At 37.0% G+C, this 22,243-nt stretch overlaps 1 protein-coding gene across 1 annotated transcript; it reads right to left on the bottom strand.

The window, feature by feature from the left end:
• Nucleotides 1-9,763: 9,763 nt before the first annotated feature.
• On the bottom strand, nt 9,764-21,941 carry LOC137645258 (E3 ubiquitin-protein ligase MIB1-like). The gene is made up of 8 exons (XM_068378081.1): nt 21,833-21,941; nt 18,127-18,237; nt 15,780-15,908; nt 14,488-14,678; nt 13,212-13,395; nt 10,982-11,147; nt 10,545-10,771; nt 9,764-10,258 (listed from the first exon to the last, which is right to left on the bottom strand). The coding sequence occupies exons 1-8, from the start codon at nt 21,935-21,937 to the stop codon at nt 10,118-10,120; spliced, it is 1,254 nt and encodes a 417-aa protein (XP_068234182.1). The 5' UTR covers nt 21,938-21,941; the 3' UTR covers nt 9,764-10,117.
• Nucleotides 21,942-22,243: the final 302 nt, after the last annotated feature.

Below are 22,243 nucleotides of genomic sequence, written 5' to 3'. Positions count from 1 at the left end.
AGTGACTTTACTTTGTCCTTTGCAACGGCGCCTCAGATCAGATCCACGTTTATTTCTAGGAATCTTTCCTCATCAAAATATAGATTTTCTTTTCAATATAGCCGTTACCGAAAAAAAAAACATACAATTAAATTTCTCTTCGTGTGGTTGTTGGAAGTTCTTTATCGCTTAAACTGGTTTGGATTGAAAAAAAAAAAAAACGTTCTGCGTCCATGTTTTACCGAGAAACCCCTGCAATTTGCAGTATGACGTAAAAGTTTAAAAGGTTGGACAGCAAGGTGGTACAGTCACGTCCTTAAGTGGTGATACTATGTACTTTCATTTTGGGAAAAATTGTCAGCCTAGAATGTATAACGAAATCTCGGGCACAAGTTCTCGTGAAGTGACGGATTTAAAAGGGATATGACTGTTATCTTTGAAATTGTCGTATTGGCTCACTTATAATTTCAGAACGATGTTTTTTAATAGAAAAAGAAAATAAAGGGGAAAAACTAAATTATAAAAATGCTTCATAAATTGTGTATAGCCAATCAAGCACTTATTAAGGATCAACACTCAACAGGTCTAGGCCTATTGGTCTAAGACTCTAAACATTTTATTTTCAGGCATGAACCTACGCCACTTGCATATGATAATTGATGTAAATATATTGTTATTTAACGTAATCATAAAGGATAAAAGGAAGAAAACACGACAATTCACATTAGGTCGTCCTTATCTAGACCGATTCCTTAGGTTTGCATCTCTACCTGAATACTGTACTGGTGTCCCACTTTTATTTAATTTACGGCTAATTTCGACGGCAAGAATATTTTTTTATGCGTTTCTGCTCATGATGCTCCATCATCCTAACGCCAGCTAATTAAGAATTTGTCAAATGACAAATTGCAGAACTTGCAATATGGTTTCACGGTATCTCAGGCATGTCAACCTTTCGGAGTCAGAGAGGGGAATTTTCTCGTGTTGTTTATGAATATTGCGTGTTATTGGCAGTCCTGCTTTTATCATTCATATTTCAGAACGTTTCGTTTTACTTCACGATAAAACATCGGAAATGGTGAAGTTTATACAAGTTAAGATTTTTTTTCTTTTTTGTATGTGTTTACAATACCACGCTTTCCATATATTGCCAAATTATGCAAAACTATTGTTTCCCTCAATTACTTTTTCATAGTTTAAAACAATTCGACACATGGGGAAAAAAGTTAAAATTATAGAAAAAAAACTATAGAATTATAGAAAAAAAACTATAGAATTATAGAAAAAAACCTAGCCTGGTTTCCTCGCTAAACGACCTGGAACTGACATCGTCAACACAGTCAAGTAAGTGAACTAAACAGAAGTTCGTGATGCCAGCGTACATTTGATATATATTCAAAATATTTACCAAATTGAAAATGAAGTAATTACTCAAAGGTTTCCCTAAGATATGTAATTCATAAATAGTGACACTTTTGAGTAATTACTTCATTTTTAATTTGGTATATATTTTGAATATATATCAAATGTACACTGCCATCACGAACTTGTGTTTGGTTGACTAATCTATGTTGACGATGTCAGTTCCAAGTCGTTTAATGAGGAAAACAGGATAGCTTTTTTTTTCAATTCTATAGGTTTTTTTTTTTTTATAATTTTAACCTGTTTCCCGTGTGGGGAATTGTTTTATATTATGAAAAAGTAATAGAGGAATACAAGATTTGCATAATTTGGCAGTATTTGGAGCGCTGGTATTGTAAACAAATAAATTTTTTACATTTTATATTAGATATATTTTAGATATATGTACTGACTTCCTCTTATAATTATAAAAAGTTTATAAAAATAGAGATAATCACCCTTTTCACTAGTGAACAATAAAGTAGTGTAGTCACTTAAAAACGTAATTATACTGTAGGCCTATACAATATATGCAGAGTATGTATATATTTATATATATATATATATATATATATATATATATATATATATATATATATATATATATATATATATATACAGAGAACAGAAGTATAATTACATCACTGGTAGTGTTATTATTATCAATGATAAACTTTAAAGGAGTTTTATATATTCAAGAAACACTCGTGCAAAAATCTGGATGTTGAGGAGCCATTCTGAGTTTTGGTTTGGTTGAACTCCATTCCCATAATTTGCACTAATATTAGCTGAATATCTATTAAGAGATTCAGCAACATCAGGACCACATTCAGGGAGTGGAATTGATGCAAAGAGAGTAGCATCGTCTACATATGCAACAAGCTTGCTTTCCTAGGTAAACCAAATATCATGCACTTACAGTACTATAATTCTGTAATCCCTCTGTTATCGCAGGTGTTCTGTTACAGGAAACAATCCCCAATGCAATTGCTGAAATATTGCAAATTAGATGAAAAAATCCACAGTATATTATATTTTTCCACTTTATAATAAATTGTAATTTTTAAAAATAAATGTAAGCTTTTATAATCCCCTAACACTTATAAACAGTATTTTAACCCCTCTGCTAGTGCAGGTGTTCTGTTACAGGAAACACCAATGTAATTGCTGAAAAACTGCAAATTAGATACAGAAAAATACAGTATATTTTTTCACTTATAAAAATTGTCCTATTTTTTATTTTCTTTGTAAATTTAAACTTTAATAAGCCCCTAACACTCTTATAAACCTGTTATGACCTCGTAAAACACTTTCGAAGATAAACTTACTTTTACTGTAGACACATCATTAGTGTTTGGCCACACCGAACGGGTTGAGCGTGGAGGTGGCAGGGAAGAGGTTCTTGCGACAATTTGAAACGTGAGCTATCTTATACGGACGGCCGCACCGAGCGAACGGGAAGCTGCTAACCCCTGCTGATGCCGTCTAGCTATGAAACAGGTTTAAAAAAACTCAATGGTTTCCTGCGTCTTAACCCAAGACCACACCGTTTTTCTTTAGTTCCCGAAAAGGCACGTATTCATTTGATCGTTTTAGCCATGGCTACTGAAGAATTTCTCGGAGAGATGTTCTGGAGAGCATTTGGGGATCATTACAATCCACTACACAAAAATAACATTGGAAAGATATGGGGAATCAACTGCAAATGGAGGGCAAGTTAAATTAGTGGGTGGGCATTTTCTAGTACTGCAACCTATTCATTAGAAACGTCACCATTTAATTTCTTTTAATAATGTTTTATATATATATATATATATATATATATATATATATATATATATATATATATATATGAGAGAGAGAGAGAGAGAGAGAGAGAGAGAGAGAGAGAGAGAGAGAGAGAGAGAGAGAGAGAGAGAGAGAGAGAGAGATTTCCAAACAGACTGGAAAGATAATCACAGAAAATCTAAAAGATGAAGTAAGGGAATTTCATATGAAAAACTTTTGGTTTAAACAATATATTTCATGCATGTACTAGTTAATTCTGAAAGTAAAAGGGACAATAGATATTCCCGAACTAGTCATACTTGAAACAATTTTATTGCCTGGTAAGAGAGAGTTAGAGGTTATCTATAGTTCGTCTTTTGTTTTATATGCCTGACTTCCAATATTGTATTGCTAACAAAGAATCAAAAGACTGTTGTACCATATGTAAATATTCATAGGATTTGCCTTTGTACCAATGACACTGGCAATATGAATAGTAAACTTTTTCCCCTCTCTGCCCACTAAAATTATGACTATAAACTCTTGTATAATTTGTTGTCAAGCTTTAACACTTAGATTTTCCATCAGAAACATTTCCCTACTGAAACATGATCGTGTCATGTTTGCAAGGAAGGCTATCTTCGACTGCTGAGAGGGAAGAGGCATGAGAAGCGTAGCGTTTCCGGTGTGGCCATGGATCGTTTTGTCACTGCCCTGCTGCCCAAGTCATGCCTCTACATCGACACTCGCCTCAAGTGTGGCCAAACCCTTACACACACACACACACACACACACACACACACACACATATATATATATATATATATATATATATATATATATATATATATATATATATATATATTATATGTAAATATCACCCACGAATGGCATTTAATACCGAATTCTATCCTGGGAATATATATCCACTTGGAATTCATTTTATGGTAACAGCTTCTGGCCGGGTGGGGATTCGAACCACCACCTGTTCGGCTGGAGACTATGCCTGCAGTGACCATGCCGACTGAGCTATCAAGAGAGACTGAAACAGTCTCTCTTGATAGCTCAGTCGGCATGGTCACTGCAGGCATAGTCTCCAGCCGAACACAGTCTCTCTTGATAGCTCAGTCGGCATGGTCACTGCAGGCATAGTCTCCAGCCGAACAGGTGGTGGTTCGAATCCCCACCCGGCCAGAAGCTGTTACCATAAAATGAATTCCAAGTGGATATATATTCCCAGGATAGAATTCGGTATTAAATGCCATTCGTGGGTGATATTTACATTAATTAAAATCACGTGTGCTTGTGATATATGTTCATATATTTATATATATATATATAAAGTATATATATATTTATATATATATATATAAAGTATATATATATATATATATATATATATATATATATATATATATGAAAAAAAATAAAATCTGAACACTCATTAACATATGAACTACTCAGACAGGTAATGCTGTTGACCATACCATATTGTTATTATTATTATTATTATTATTATTATTATTATTACTACTAGGTAAGCAACAACCCTCATTAGAAAAGCAGGATGCTTAAGCCAAAGGGCTTCAACAGGGAAAAATAGCAAATTCTATGTAATTTGTATTTTCCATGGCTTTACTTACGATGAACTTTGTTCTAAGGAGATAATGGGTATCTGCTCAATAACCAACCAGAGATTTCATTAGGGCTCCACAGTTTTCTCCCCACTACGTACATCTGGCTGCACCCAGAATCCCTTACAGGTGGGGGTTGGGGGGGGGGGGGGTTGAGAGTATCTCTCCAGGTCTGGGTCAAGACAGGGTACTAACAACTACAGTATTACGATTTTGAAGAATTTAAAATCTAAGCCTCCACCTATGAACCATGCAGATACGGACAGGCGGGCAGTAAACCAAAGAAAGTTTGTCATAAGTACAGAATAGGTAGGATAAATACACTCCCTCAAAAATTTCTATTTGTTCCGCTGTGTATACTTACTCAGAACTGTCTTCTAAGGAGACTCATACAGTACTTAGGAGGTGTGAATGGGGAGTAGGTGGCAAGGGGGAGAAAAGTCTAAGGAGGACAACAGAAATAATGATGATACTACCAATCAACAAAAACACTACTTCCCTTACAGGGATGAAGACAAGGCTCGGAATGCTCATCAATCTAGTCCACTACGTCAGGTACTTCGTAGAATGACTTGAAGCAGGGAGAGGGAATATGACACCACTCTACCATTCAGCAAGGAGCACAAGGATTCTAGTTGTGCTTAGATCCGTTGCTGTGCAGTCATGACGGAGTTGATTTTGAAAACATTGAGTAACCGGATGGTGCAGTCCCCTGGATAGTGTGCTGTGAACATGGACTGGCACTTCCAGTCACCCCCAAAAGCATCAGACACCTGCTTTCAGTACCTGACCGACTGCCATGTTTTTGGAAAAGGCTAAGGAGGTTCCCATACCCTGAATCTCGTGGGGGTTCATAGATCTGGGAGGGGTGTCTCCTGTCGCACCATAGGCCCTCCTGATTGTCTCTCTTAGCCAAAACGACACTGTATTTTCTAACACTGGGTTCTTAACTCTACCAGTAGAGACAACAGGTTCTTGAAGGGCGGTTGTAGCCTACCTGTCCTGGCCCGGTACTTCCTCAAGACTCGAACTTGGCACAAGAGGTCTTTCACAAAGTTTGACTTGGGAATGGCGGGGACTAAGAAATCCTGAAACCAGGGATCAACTACCACTGGGTTTGGGTCTTCACTACAAAGGAGGGGACAAACTTGAACGTCACCTTCTTCCAGCCCCTTGTGTGATGTACCTTGTAGGACAGGCCATGGATCTCGCTAACCCTTCTGGCAGAGACAAGGGCCAGGAGTAACACCGTCTTCAATGTTAGGTCCCTGTCTAAGGCATCCTTAAGCAGCTCGAAAGGAAGTCCCTTTTGGAACTCCAGCACTTTGAGCACATCCCACTCTCAGGTCTTTAGGGGCTGGGGAGGACAGGCTTGTTCGAAACTACTGATGAGCATGGTCATCTACCTTGAGGTGCCTAGATACAATCACTTGAGGGAAAACACTTGGCCCAATGCTGCTTGGTATCCTTTCACCGCTATGATCAAGAGGCCGATGTCGATCTTGAGGTGCAGTAGGAAGTCAGCTATCTGAGGGATGGATGCTCTGAGGGAACTAATGTCTTCCTTCTAGCATCATTTCCCAAACGTGGCCCATTTGGCTTGGTAAATGGCTGTCGACGAAATCCTCGGATAGCGTATCATCTGTGAAGCTGCCCTCTGGGAGAAGCCTTCCCAATTCAGGAGACGCTGGATAACCTCCACCCGTGAAGGGAGAGGTTTTGCAGCCCATTGTGGAACCTCATGAAGTGGGTTGCCTCAGGAGGTCCTCCCTGAATGGAAGAGGCCATGGTTCTTCAAGAGACAGTTCCAGCAGGTCCAGAAACCACTCCCTGTCCAGCCACCTGTTCAAGAACTTGACAGAACAGGCTGAAGGGGGAAAAGGCGTAGGCCTCCAAACCATCCTACACGTGTTGGAAGGAGTCCTCTATAACTGCTGTTGAGTCTGGCATCACCGAACAGAACACGGGGAGCTTGGCATTGAGCCTCTTTGCGAATAGGTCTAGCAAGTAGCCCCACGTTTACCAGTTGACTCGTTTAGGCCATCTGTCAACAAGTTCCTTTTGGCTGGGATGAACCTATCACCATCAATCCTCTGCCCATAGCCCACCCCAGGATCTCCTTGGTCAGACTGCACAATGCCCGAGACTTGAGTCCCCCTTGCTTTTTGATGTACGCCACCCCTATGGCATTGTCGTACATGACGGATACCGCCCTCCCTTACAAAAGACCATTCAGAGACTTGAGTGCTCTCTGAACCACCCAAAGTTCTAGTTCGTTAATGTGGAGAGCTTTCTTCTTGGGGATCCAGATTCCCGATCGGGTCTCCTGGAGGAGGCGAGATCCCCATCCCTCATTGGAGGCATCCGTAAACAGGAGGACCTCAATAAGACGGTCCTGCAGTAAGACACCTGTCTCGTTGGTGTTCACCACAAAAGAACCTCCCTGGTTGACTGGGACGGGGAGAACTTGTTGGTCAAGGCTGATGGCTGGAGGGCCTCTTCGGATATAGGTCCCACTGGACAGGGCCGATCTTGAGTCTGCCCTGTGGCACCAACTTTTCTATGGACACTAGGTACCCCACCAGTCTCTGCCAGTCTACTAGGAGTTTTACAGAGCCCTTCAGGAATGGTGTGGAGACCTCGTCCCGGAGGTTGAGCCGCTATGGTCGTGAAGTCCCTGGCTCCCACTGTGCATATCTTCATCTCCAGGTACACCATTCTCGTCAACGGAGACATCTGCGACTTCCTTCAATTGATGACGATCCCAAGTTCCTTGCAGAATGACATGTGCTCATCCCTCTGTTTCATCAAGGCTTCCCTTGAGGAGGAATGATGCAACCAGTCGTCCAGGTATCGCAGGAGTCTGATGCCCCTCTTGTGAGCCCACTCGGAGAACAGGGTAAAGAGTCTGGTGAAGACCTGCGGTGCCGTGGACAACCCAAAGCAGAGGGTCTGGAACTGGAGGACATCATTCCCCACTTGACTAGGGGGAACTTCCTGCTGGCTGGATGTACCAAGATCTGGAAATAGGCATCCTTCAAGTCCATGGATAGCATGTAATCCCCTTCCCTGATGGCTGCCAGTTCTGTCTGGGCGTGGCGGCGTCAATGACCTTAGATGTCAGGATGCCTGAAAACTTTAAATCAATCAATCAATCCGTCTGGGCGTCTCCATCCTGAAGGACGTCTTGTGGATGAACTCATTGAGGGCGGAGAGATCTATCACCAGTCTCCAGCTGCCCATGGCCTTCTCCACCAAGAAGAGGCGACTGGAGAAGCCTTTTGACTCATCTCCACCTTCTGTAGCTTCTCTTTCACCTCTGCCTCTAGGGTCCTCCTCCATAGTTGGTCCTTCGGATGAAGATGAGTGGGGGAAGGGTGCCCTGGAAGAGGGTAGGGTAGCCGTCCTTCAGGAATTATACTGTCCAAGGGTCGGCCCCGTGTTTTGCCCAGTTCCACCTATGTTTTGAAAGGGCAACCCCCAACCCGTGGAACCTCAAGGGATGGGGAGGGGGGCTCTCTTCTGAGGCTCAATTGAGGCTTCTGAAGGCAGGGAAGGAGAGGGGATGTTCTCCGCTTGAGCCCCTGAGCTAAATGTTGTGGTGAGGGGTGCTACTCAACCTCGAGGGCAGGTCTACTCCGTAGTGAGGGAGAGTGACAGAAACTGTCTTCTCCAAGGTGGCCTGGGGCCGACGGTCTCAAGCGACGGAGCCCTTGCAGATTCCATGGGGGCAGCAAGGACCACACTGCTTGGTGAGGGTCCTGCTGCGACAGTGCTTACTCCTGCAGGCCTGTCTCAAAGAGAACCTACGGCGACTCCTGTCCCTGCAACTGCTCCTAGACCGATGTCCCTTGGAGGGAGAGACGACCTCTACCGACGGAGACCTGGACCTATGCCTCTTCCTGCCACGGTTCTTTGTCCTGTTCTGGGGAGAAGAGAGATCCCCTGACTTCTGGGCTGGAGCTAGCTCAGTGAAGGACCTCAGTACTCTCATCGACGATGCCAGCTGGTCAAGCACGGAACAAAACGGCTACAGGCTGAAACAGGTGAGGGTGGTACCCAAATAGGAGCCCCGCCGCCAGTCTAGGGAACTGGAGAAACACTCCTGAAGCAATGACAAAGGCAAAGGCGAGGCTGGACTACCCACGTGGCTCACTGAAGAGGCGCCCGAGACAGACAGAATCCCCACATGGCCCAGAGAGGCAGGAGAGGAGGCTGGAAGGCCCACGTGGTCCAGCGAGGCAGCCTGCGAGGTGGACTGAGCACCCACGTGGTCCAGAAAGGGTACCCTTGAGGCTGTGGGCACAACCACGTGGACCGTCGTGGGCCCCAAGGGTAGCGTGGAGAGGGGGCTCATGGGAGGCTGAGAGGGAGGTTGCTGGTGGGGGGGCACACGAGGAAGGACATGTGACCGCTGCCATCTTGGCCAACACACTGGGCGAGAGGAAACCATCAAAGCCGAGGTGAGCCCAAATGGCAGCCAAACTCTGCACTACAGAAGGCTCTTGGGAACCCGAAGACTGCGAGGATGAAGAAGCTTGTCCTGGCGAAGGAGAAGCAGCCATTCCCCTGGAAGGAGCAGGGAAAGCAGATGGAATGGATGGGCTCATCACTGATGAAGCCCTTGATGACGTTTTAAATTCCTACTCCTCTTCGAAGGAGAGCGATCCTTCTTGTTCTTATTTTCCTTCTTCGTAGCTATGAGAGTCCATTGGCCAGTCAGGCCACACATCGCACTCAGGACAGGTGTCCTCACAAATGCAAACTCAACCTCGACTTGAAGTGCACAATATGCAGAACGGTGAGTATCACCCTCTAACCCAACATCTGGAAGGGAAAACAGTCCTTTGTGGAAAGAAGTAACATGCAATAGTAAAAAATAAAGCTTACGATATGAAGAAAAGAATTTATCCACACTAAAGCTCTATAATACTGACTCTTGAAATTTAAACATGTTATGAGGAGGATAAAAATAAAAGTGAAATGCTGCAAATTTTTATATTATACAGTATGAGTTTACATTATCTTCTTGAAGGAATAACATTCCATTATCTATAAATAGTGCTTCGATTCATTTATCACTGTTAAAACAATTCCAGAATGTATAAACTGGTATGAATAATGATTCCTAAATAAAAAGTATGCTTAAATGCTGACATAAAATGTAAACTGTATGTAAGATGCATGACCTGCAAGATATGTAATATCATCTACATCTGATGTCCAAAATTAAAGAAGGAATGTGAAATACCAATATAGTCTTGCATGATGATTATCCCAAACTTTCTACATTTATCACTTGTTAATTTATAGAAGAAAAACGCAATGTGTAAAGCTCAAAAAACCAAGATACGTTTTTCGACAGGTTTCCGGCAGATTGGGCACTCGTGCATTCTGTCTCCACACATCTGACAAGTTCCGTGACCACAGAGGAAAATCATATTCTTCAAACGGTCTAAACAAACTGGACACATGGTCTGTTGAGAAAAGTTAGTAAGTTATAATGTTTGCATACATTTAATTCACACTAATTTAAGTCATAAAAATATGCTGAAATTTTTTTCATAATACTGTACTGTAAATGAAGATTACTATGAGCAGCATATCTACATAAAAACAAAGAAAATTACAGTAACCTTTTTCATGGATACAGACAGAGAGAGAGAGAGAGAGAGAGAGAGAGAGAGAGAGCGAGAGAGAGAGAGAGAGAGAGAGAGAGAGAGAGAGAGAGAGAGAGAGAGAGAGAGAGAGAGAGATATTTACCTGTTCCTTAATATCATGGAGCTGCTGTTGTAGTTTCTGAAGATCAGCTGATGACATGTCTCTAGAGCCATTGTTCATTAGAGGTCCTGTAGGGCCAGGAACAACCACTCCTGGTGCTACTGTTGTAGCAGCAGCTGTTGTAGCATTATTACTGCCACTACTACTACCCCCACCACTACTGCTAGCACTGTTGTTATTGGCACTACTTGGAAGAATAGATGGCGGAGCTGAAATAGATGAATTTACACAATGAAATATATTCCTAAAAAGAACAACACTTTGCAGAATGCAGTGTGCAATACTTACAACTATCAAAGGAAAAAATTATCAAGCATAAATTTTTGACCAGAAACTTAAAGAAAACATACAGTGATCACAATAAAAAAAATCTAAACTGCTTAAACTAGTAAAATTAAAAGAGCTATTGCCTTACTCACCCTGTCCACCACAACAAACTATAAATGGAATATGCTTTTCAATGACTCCTCTACATTGAACACACTTCTTCATGAGTGAGGCACAATTATCGCAAGCACACATATGGCCACAAGGCTGGAAGAGTACAGTTGCTTGCTTGTCTGAGCACACAACACATTCTTCAATCTGAAAACAATTAAGGCGAAATTATAACAGTGGGTTCCAAAGACTTTCATTCAACTTTATCTTATTTTTTCCTTTTTTCATGTTTATATATTTACAGTACAGAACTGAATAAAAGCCTCTTGAAAATGAGTCAAAATATTTTTACTACTATTTATGTTTAATACAATTAAACCTCCAAAGCACATTCAGTTAAAATGTGTACAAAAGCTCTTGTTCAAGTTTGTGCAACAAGACAGAAAAAAATTTCCAACTGTAACAAAGATCTGCAAAATATTTATGATATATTTTTTTTTATAATACATCACATACTATATTCTTACCTAGATACTGTTAGCTTAATATGGAAAATATATAAGAACAGTAATATCCTTAATTATGTGGGGTTTCATTAAACTTGCAAGGGAATTGTTGTCCCCCTTATTACAGTATATTCATTCATACTGCCAATTTAAATAAAGATATCTATTAGGAGAACAGCATGATTAGACTACCATACACTCCAAAACACTAAAATGATCTGGTCAAGCATGAAAAGCAAGCAGTAAGTGTGGAGGGACAGTGCTTTCCACAGGATAAAAGATACTGAGACTCCTAACAAATACTGGGCATGAAATAACACAGTAACTGGGCCCTGTCCCAATTATATAATTTCTGGTCAATACCTGTAAACAACCAGCCCTGAGCATCATGATTACATTGCTTATGTAGGTACTGTATCTGCCAGTACACTCAAACCTCTGTCATCGAGGTTTCGATATTACATATAGTGAGATACAGTATGCGTATTATTAAATAAAACTAAGATTCCTATCGGATCCTCAATGTTGGGATTGCTGCGTGCAGCCTGATTTTTATAAACCACCCATGCTTCTTTGTACTTGGCCTTCATGCCATTTTCCTTTCTAAACAAAACCACTTCTGTGTGTCTCACTTTCCCCTAGTTCTTCATTGCAAACACATCTCCTACAAGTATTTGTCAAGCAACAAGTTTTAATTTACGTATCTGTTACAGAAGGATTTGTTACGTATAGTACTGTGTATGTGGTAGTATGTACTGTATACATATACACCTCACGTTCAATACTGAATGCTACTACTGCTCCTTAAGGATTGCATTACACATCACGAGATTTTGCTGTGTAGAACATCTTAAACACGTGGTGTTATAGGTGAACTGTACAGTATCTTTTATTTTCACTATTGTCTTAGGGTATTATGCACAGTGCAATTGCCTTTGTAAAGTACAGTAATATAAACTACAATACCGTGATAGAAACCACTTGAAAACAATGTAGAGTGAGTTAATTGAGGTATTAGTCGATCGCTCATGGACAGTTGTAATTTTTTCGAAGGCGCTTATGAGGGGACTCAAACTAGGGCACCAATATTACGTGGTTTTTCGCTCTTTACGGGTATTTCTGTTATCTAACCCCCGTTAAGACGGAGGGCTGACTGTATAAGCTACAATCTTATGTGTAAACATTTTCAAAATTAATTTTAATGAAAATACTTTTTATTATAAATGGGCGTTCATGTATTAATCAGGGTAATTTCAAACACTACAAAAATGTTGAAAATAAAATAAAAAAATTTGTTGATGTTTTAGTCTAATGCATTAAATTTTGGGTACAGATCAGTTTTGACTACATTAATGCATTCCCTCCACCCAGCTAACATTCATGAATATGTCCATGGATTAATTGTATCCATTAGCAACCCTTTAAATTTGCCAAAGCAAAAAAGTTGAATGGTTTAAGTCATAAAGAAGCTGCAACATCATGGAATACATGTAGTTAATATGTGTGGAATTCTTAAAACTAATACAGTATTCATTTATGATTACTGGATTATTTATAAATCTTTAAATTCAAATAAAACTAGAAGAGAAGAGAAGTAAAATGCTGCAGGAAAATAATGGTAGGCCCATACGGATATTTTACTGTACTGTACAACGATGTACAGTACAGCAGCGCCGAGTTTTATTAAACTATAAGCAGAATGACCTGGGGCCCTCTTCTGGCAGCAAAAAATATATTACAGGTACTGTACTTCCAAAAAACCTACCTTTGTTCTAGACTGCACAGGCTCTTTACACATAAGACACTTCTTCACTCTAGGCGAGCATATTGAACAAGTAGCTATATGACCACAGGGACCAAAAAGAGTATCACGCTTAGTATCAGAACACACCATGCACTCCTCAAGGCTTTCTTCAGCACACACTTCAAGGGCACCCATTTCTCCTGAACTGTAACAGAATTTGACATGATTTTAAAGGCTGACAAACAATAGAATAAATCTAAAAGGAAAGATTTGAGCTTTACCTATAAATACATTCAAAGTTGTATCATAAAATAAGGAATAATACTTAGAAAATAATCCTGACCATACAGGAGAGAAACAAGACTCATAATGCAATGTAAAAATACTAGGTATGATTACCCTACTTTACATTGAAAAATCTAAATAATTTGTACATGTCCTAGAAAATTATAAAGTAACAGCAACAATTTGTGGGATTGAAAGGATTCAATGAAATCTAGAAAAAAAGTTAATTATACAAATTAAAGTCCAAGGTACATTAGAAGAGTTATGGCTCAAACTTTTAATATTTACATAAAAGCTTGAGAGGTTAAGTTAGATATGTAATTATTGCATTTTCTTAAAATACCCTGAAAACCTTAGCACTGTACAATTTTATATGACCTATAAAATCTATGTTTGGTAATTTCAATTTGACCCTTTTTTAAGAATAAAAATTTTCCCACATTTTTTGGGAGAGAAAAATAAACTTTCAGTATATGTAGAAAAGGGTAAAGTTTAAAATGAATTTTTTTCTTATAATCATCACTCATATTTGTGATGTTTGGATTTACTTTTGTGGTATTAGGCATGACAAAATTTCTCTATACTTTTCGTAAGTGAATTCCCACATGAACTTACTTTTTATTTATGCCTTTTCATCATGTTCTCCAGGGAATTTATGCTACTTATCAACAATACCATCCTTCTTTTCTTTTACTATTTCTCCTTACATTCTCATTTACTGTGTTTAATTGATTTTGAAAATTATTCCTCAGGCTGGTCTTTAGTAACTGACTCAAATCTCAACTTGTTCAAACAAAACCTGAATTGGATACAATTTCATTCTGTGCTTGCTTTTAAACAACTAATGACTCTGACCATCATTTGTATTTAGATCTTCCATCTTCCAAGAATATACCACTTGACAGTAAAGTGATGATCCACAGAATTATTCAATTTTATGGAGAAGAAATAATAGTATAAATATATGAAAAAATTATGATAAAATACATGCAATGTACTTAATGACACTTACATTGACTTATCTTTATAGCACTTCGTAAGGGCTTTGCATAAGTTTGGATCAGGGCAGAGATCAAGTGGCGTTTGTCCTTTTTTGTTCTTAATATTGAGGTCTGCTCCATGAGCAGCCAAAAGGCATGCTATTGAAGCTGGGCTCTTTTTGTCAACTCCTTGTGTTCCCAAGCCCATCAGCAGTTGAGGGGACTGAAAAAATAATGATAAAGAAAAGGGACTGAAATAACAATTCTAAGATGGAGAGTAAAATAAAGAAGACTAAGAGGGTCTTAATTAGGGTTTAAACGAGATGAGATAGAATAAAAATAAAAATGTCTCTAATTTATACGTGAAATACTAGCAATTTAATTCATAAGGCTGAAATTGTAGAAGTTGAAATCATTCATATATACAGTACTATTACTATTGTTCAAAATGATCAACCATTCATATCAAACCAGTCTAAAGGTCTTTTCACTTCCAAAGGAAACCTTTGCAGACTTGAATCTCTGTACACACACACACACAAAACTATTTATATATAAAGAACAGTCTGACTAAGAGAAACTAAAAATGGTTCATGGCACTACAGTATAGTGGTTTATCAGCATCTGTTGAACTCAAAGAACATAATTTTACGTACTACATTGATATTTCAAGCAAGGATATTCCAAGAGAATGCAAAACTGTGGAACAAGAAACCAAATGGGATTTAAATGACAGGTTACTGTAGGACTGATAATCAAAGAAAAATCACTACCTGTATCACATCTTACAAACTGACATCCAACAACATATTGGACACTGAAGCAAACGAGGTAAAATGGTGTCCGTTAAAATTAAGGACTTTGCAAACCTTAAAAACATCAATGTCTTATAAAACAACCTATTAATTAACCAATTAATTTTAGTGAACAGCTTAATATTGTTGTGTTACTTGTGTTAAAATGAATTAAAATCATCAAATATTTCATCGCAAAATAAAACATACTTTAAATATGATATCTATATAAGAAACTTTAAAAAATGAAATTGTAAAAGTAGGCATAACAGTGAGAAGCTGAATACATGACTACAGCATAATTTAGTTCAAGTAATTTGTTATGCCAGAAGTTACTTTTACAACTGACCTATTTTCTAAATATCCTTACATCATTTCAACATTCACATCAACAACAATTCAAAAATATATAACATACATTGCCATGGTGTAAAAAACTGTAAAAGAAATAACCGTTTCATGAAATGAATAAATAGAACATAATCAAGGTAGAATCGTGTTTCTTTTATGTTAAAAAGGAAGATACATACTTTCCCAACATCCTGCATGTCTTGCAACTGCCTTAACTGGGATAGCGTATGATGCCTCAATGCTTCGTGGAGTGGAGTGTCGCCATCCTTGTCTGCCAAATTGAGGTTGGCACCTTCCCGAACCAAAAGCTGTAATAAATAATTAATTTTCTCAATCTAAAAGATTAATTTATCATCAAAATTAATAATAGAAATGAAACTATAAGAGAGATTACTTGAGTGCCATATGTGGACGAGATCATGATGAGGGGTAGATGGAGATGTTTTGGGCATGCTCTTCGCACTTCTCAAGAGAGATCAGTTCACCAAACGTTCGGCTAGGGTCCACAAGGCACTAGAAGAGTTGAAAAACCCAGGCCTACATGGCTGAGGACTATGGAGCACGAAGTAGGAGATGATGAATGGAGAAGTATTGAATTAAAAGCTCTAGATAGAGACGACTGGCAAAATCTAACAGAGGTTCTTTGCGTTAATAGGCGTGGGAGGAGGAAATGATGATGATGATGATGACCACAAGAAAAAACAAGCTAACTTTCCACATTTCTTATTATTGAATTTATTTTTAGTTTTGCAAGAGACGAAAAATTCTGATATTTACTTAGGGAGATCAAAGAATCGTTATGAGATCTGTCATTAATTTTACGTTTTAAGGTTTTTACTCTATTACGCACTGAAAAGGGATAATACAATGGAAGCTAAGAGATAGTGATCACTTAAAAAAAAGGGGAAGGGTGTTTGAGAATTCACTGAAAGTGAGAAAAATTAATAAATGCAATTCACCTTTAATATTCTCACAATGTTAGATGTAAACAGAACTAACCTGGCGGTTTAAGATAAAACTACATCTTTGATAAACACCGAACTGAATGTAAACCACTGATATATATATATATATATATATATATATATATATATATATATATATATATATATATATATATATATGACAGTACATATACGTGTATGTATAATTTCGGTAAAAACTTGGTATTATCACGATAAAATTGTAAAGATATTTAGTGGTCATTAGGTCGGTATGTGACAAGAATAGACCTTTTGACAGACATTTTCTAACAATTCTTATTCTTAATCCCATCAATATAGTTATAAAAACTTCCATTTCTCTAATTTTGTGAAAAATTTAAAGAAAATATCTTATCAATGAAAGTTTCTAAACTTGGAAAAATAAGCAATTTAATGTTTCCAAAATCTTAATTTCTAATTATGCCATGTCTCAATAGTTTTTGCATTAATTTTATTAGTCTGGAAGCGATTTTAACGTTTCAGATGCTTTCTCAATAGAGTTCTTGCATTGATTTTATTCATGGGGAAGCGATTTTAACGTTTCAGATGCTGTCTAAATAGAATTTTTGCATTAATTTCATTAATCTCGAAGCGATTGTAACGTTTCAGATGCTGTCTCAATAGAGTTTTTGCATTAATTATATTCATCTGGAAGCGATTATATCAAAGAGGGTCTTTCCTCTATTCAAGGATACTACAGGATACAAAGAATATTCTCAATTTAAACTACAAAATAAACAAATGTCAAAGTAATAGTGGGTCAATTTTTTTATTTGTTTTCTTAAACTATAATAGATTTAAGGAATATTTTAGATCTTCAAAGTTATATAATCAAGACAATACTTATATTTTGTATTTTTTCTCTCACTTTGTACAACAATTACTAGGTGGTATTTGAAAGTTAAAAAATGCAATTAAAATGAAAGTAGCTTGACTGTAATCCATCCTTCCGTATAATTACACTATCAAAGTGTAGGTGGAGTTATATCTTTACTAAGATTATTCTAGTCTATAATATTAGATTTTATCTGAGAGAGAGAGAGAGAGAGAGAGAGAGAGAGAGAGAGAGAGAGAGAGAGAGAGAGAGAGAGAGAGAGAGAGAGAGAGAGATGGTTTACATTAAACTCGGTATTTATTAAATATAAAGTTTTATCTTAAAACCCTAGGATAGTTTTATTTACAACTGAGATTGTGAGAATATTAAAGGTGAATTATACTATCAAAGTGTAGATGGAAATGAATCTTCACTAAGATTATTCTAGTCTAAAATATTAGTTTCTATTTAAATATAATTTATTTAGGTATCCATAATGATATGCAATACATATATCTATCTATCTATCTATCTATCTATCTATCTATCTATATATACATATATATGTATATGCATATATATATATATATATATATATATATATATATATATATATAATATATATATATATATATATATATATAGAGAGAGAGAGAGAGAGAGAGAGAGAGAGAGAGAGAGAGAGAGAGAGAGAGAGAGAGAGAGAGAGAGAGAGAATATCAAACTAACCCTGACGATCTGGGTATGATGTCTCTCCACTGCCAAATGTAGGGGCGTTTGCAAATTCACATTCTGTAAGTCCATATTGGCACGTCCCTGGTGTACTAGCAATTCAGCAACCTGAAATAAATGTGCAACTTAATTACAACTTTCTTAATTTCCTCCAGAAAATATTGCGACGAGTCTTCTGTCGAAAGGGATAAATGAACTCGTGCGTGCAAAACAAGAATTAAGACAGAAATCGTCAAATTTTAATAGGAAAAGAAAAAAAAAAGATGAACATGTATATTAGAGTTGAATTACAAGTTCATAATATAAATTTATTATTATTATTATTATTATTATTATTATCATCGTGAGTATTAAAATTTCATACCTTTTTGAAAGTGCCTCTTCAGCTGAAGAATAAAAAAGCTGAAGAGACACTTTAAAAAAAAGTGCAAAGGCTCCAGCTATTTTTAAATATACAACTCATAAAATTGTGGATTCGAATCCCCAAGATCAACGGACACGGCATGGTGTTTAATCAATTTATTACTATTAGCATTATAATTATTATTAGCTAAGCTATAACCCTAGATGGAAAAGCAGGATGCTATAATCCCCAAGGGATCCAACTGGGAAAACAGCCCAGTGAGGAAAGGAATTTAGGAAACAATTAAACTACACGGGAAGAAACGAATAATGAATATAAAACATCTTTAGATCGATTACAACGTAAAATAGATATATCATATATAAACTATGAAGAGAGACTTACGTCAGCCCGTTCAGCATAAAAACATTCGCTGCAAGTTTAACTTTTCAAGTTCCACCCAATCAATTGCCTGATTATGAAGATCATTATACAATCATCAATACTGTGTAGTATTGAACCTTATGATGGCTAAGACATTACAGTTAGAATTAACTACAGGATGGTAGCCTACAATTTGGGGAGGATCTAAATACAAAAGTTGGCCAGAATTATAAAAAATCTTATGCAAAAAGAACTAACTGAACGACGGTGCGTGAGATTAATATTCAGATCAGGAATAAGAAATTTAATATACTGCAAGTTTAATTCAACAAATTAAGACGAGTTTCAGCAACTGAAGACCAGATGAGAGAACAATACTCAAAACAAGGCAGAATGAAGGACTTAAAACAGTTCTTCAGTATAGATTGATTACCAAAAATCTTAAGACTTTCCCAATAAGCCATTATTTTGCAATAGAAAAAGAAAGAAAGCGAATGTTTCCCAAAAGTAAATTTGGAATCAAGAATCACACCTAAAATTTTAAGAGTAGTATATAGCTAAATAAACATTATCAATGCAAAGATCTGGATGTTGGGGAGCCATAGTCCTCGGCCTACTAACAATCATACTCAGAGTTTTGTTAGAGTTCAACTTCATGCCCCATACTTTGTACCATGCACTAATTTTAGCTAGATATCTATTAAGGGATTCAGCAACCCCAGCTCTACATTCATGAGATACAATGAATAAATGATTTGAAGTTCTCTGGCATCCTGACATCTAAGGTCATTGACGCCGATATCGTTTATTATAAATAAAGAACAAAAGAATATTCAATTAAAACCTAATAACATTCAGAAGACCTGCTTCTGAAATAAGTTTAAAAATGCCACTAGTATTGTACGACACATCATGTCCAAGGATCTTTGCAAGGAAGAACTTGCCATCCTCACCTCGAGCCTCAAACAGATATCAATTTTTTTTCTGTGCTATAAGTGGGGCATTCAGTCAACAAATGCCTCAATGTCAAGGGTATCAAACAGTCGTCGCAATATGGTTGGTCCTGGGCAGCCAGCAGAAACTCATGTGTCATCCGGGTGTGACTAATGCAGAGACAACAAAGAGTAGTCTTCCACTTTCGGGGCATCATGTTATACCTCCAAGGGAATATAACATTCGCAATTTCTCTCATCTTATTTACAGTTAAACTATCTCAATGCTGTTGCCAATTATTATAAATAAAATTCTTAATTGCCAGTAAAAAATCATTACAGAGAATGGAATTGAGGCAACGAGAGTGGCATCATCTGCATATGCAACGAACTTCTTTTCTAGCCCAAACCATATAAGTGTATATAGTATGAAAAGTAATGGGCCATGAATACAAACATGAGGAACACCAGATATCACATTGCTATACTCACTATGGTCCCCATCAGTTAAAACTCTTCGCAATCTATTTAGCAAAAATTCAACAATGATGCTAAAAAAAGATCCATCTACTCCCAACTGCTCGAGTTTGAAAACAAGGGCCTCATGATTATCACAAAGGCAGCCACAAGAACATCCTGTTCACAATCAAGGGATTTTTTTTACACCAAAGGAGAGTACAAGAAAGGCATCACATGGCCCAAGGCCTTTGTAAACGACAAATTGCAAACTAGGGAACAGATCATTGCCTTCAGCATACCCATTAAAGAAATTTTGCTTAAATACGTTAAAAAAATCTTTAGATAGTAACAGGGGAGTTTTAGAAATTGGGAGGTAATCAGCAGGGCTAGAGTTACCACAAACACATTTACCTAATGGAGTAACATTACTAATTCTCCCAAAAGTGCAAGATGAACTCCTTGCTAAATTGCGGAAAATAACAGATAACTTAGAGGCTAAGAAATCCGCGGTATTTATAAAAACTAAGGAAAAATGCTATTTGGATCTACACCTACATAAGATTCACAGACCATCCAGAGGGTTTTAATTTCATGGGACTGAAAAGCCAAACTAGTTCATTTAGCCTTATGAAAAGAGGAATGAGGAAGATCAAGTTTCTCATTACTCTGCTTACTGTTAAACACATCAGCCAAAAGGGTTACCTTTTTCTTTGGACAGTGTGACAGAGCATTCTGGCTCAAGTAAAGGAGGAACTGTTCAGTCTATACCAAAGAATGCTTATTTAAGGGTAGCCCACCATTTATGTTCCTAGGTTGTACCAGAAAGGGTTTATTTTATGGTTAAATTGTATTCCTTTTTAGTTGAAACATAAACTCTCTGAGCAACAGCTTTTAGCTGAGTGTAGTTATTCCAAGTCAAATTTGATCTGTTACCCTTCCAAAGATGATAGGCCTCCTGCTTCTCCAAATAAGCACGTTACAATCATCATTGAACCAGGGCTTGTCTTTCAATGATATCTAAGCACAAGAGAAGGGATACGCCTATCAATTTTGTTGACTAGATTCTCATTCAAAATAACAACAGGATCAATAGTTCTATAAAATTGTGACCAATTAAAATGCTAAAGATCACACAGAGATTATTATTATTATTATTATTATTATTATTATTATAATATATATATATATATATATATATATATATATATATATATACATATGTATATATATAAACATATATATATATACATATATATATATATATATATATACATATGTATATATATAAACATATATATATATATACATATATATATATATATATATATATATATATATATATATATATATATATATATATATCTTAACAGGGACATACTGCCCAGTCTTAATTACTAACGAAATCAAGACATGTTTCCGGCTATCATTTCTAACATTAATCACTTATAAAGTCTGATCATTACATACAAATAGTACACTTACTTGTGAAATATTATACTTAATATCGTATACCAAACTGTTTCCAAAAACTAATCATATAAAAAATTTTTCCACTTTTAGGTAATCTTGATATCGAGATACTTACTTCCACATGATTGTTGAGAGCGGCCAGGTGAAGCGCCGTGTAGCCATCATCTTTCTTTTCATCCACCATCCACGACCTTGGAACTTTGCTCAGCAGGATCCTCATGGCACTGTTATGGAGGAAGAATAAAAATAGAACGTACAGTCTTTCATTCGAATAAATTTACAATATTATCAAATGTACTGTATAATATACTGTCTATAATTTTAAATAGTAAAGCCTAAAATTCTTATAACCAGAATACACACAAAACTCTCATGCATACACACATATGCTGTATAGCATCATCATCATATAAAAATACGAAATCTTACAGAAAATAACTTTTAAAGAATTAAAATATTTTAAACCATCAATCTTATGTAAAATTAGGTTTATTCATATAAATAGAAAATCTCAGAAATGATAATT

This window comes from Palaemon carinicauda, chromosome 1 (genome assembly GCF_036898095.1).
Source record: "Palaemon carinicauda isolate YSFRI2023 chromosome 1, ASM3689809v2, whole genome shotgun sequence".
Classification (NCBI taxonomy): Eukaryota; Metazoa; Arthropoda; class Malacostraca; order Decapoda; family Palaemonidae; genus Palaemon; species Palaemon carinicauda.
The sequence above is the reverse complement of the archived record's forward strand: the minus strand, read 5'-3'. Positions and strand labels throughout refer to the sequence as shown.

Excerpts from the sequence above, each read along its gene's own strand:
- LOC137645258 (XM_068378081.1), bottom strand. The coding sequence starts at position 21,937 with ATGAGGATCCTGCTGAGCAAAGTTCCAAGGTCGTGGATGGTGGATGAA. Across the intron at positions 18,238-21,832 it reads CTCTCAACAATCATGTGGAA|GTTGCTGAATTGCTAGTACA; the intron begins GTAAGTATCTCG and ends CATTTATTTCAG. Across the intron at positions 13,396-14,487 it reads TGCTATAAAGATAAGTCAAT|TTCAGGAGAAATGGGTGCCC; the intron begins GTAAGTGTCATT and ends ATTCTGTTACAG.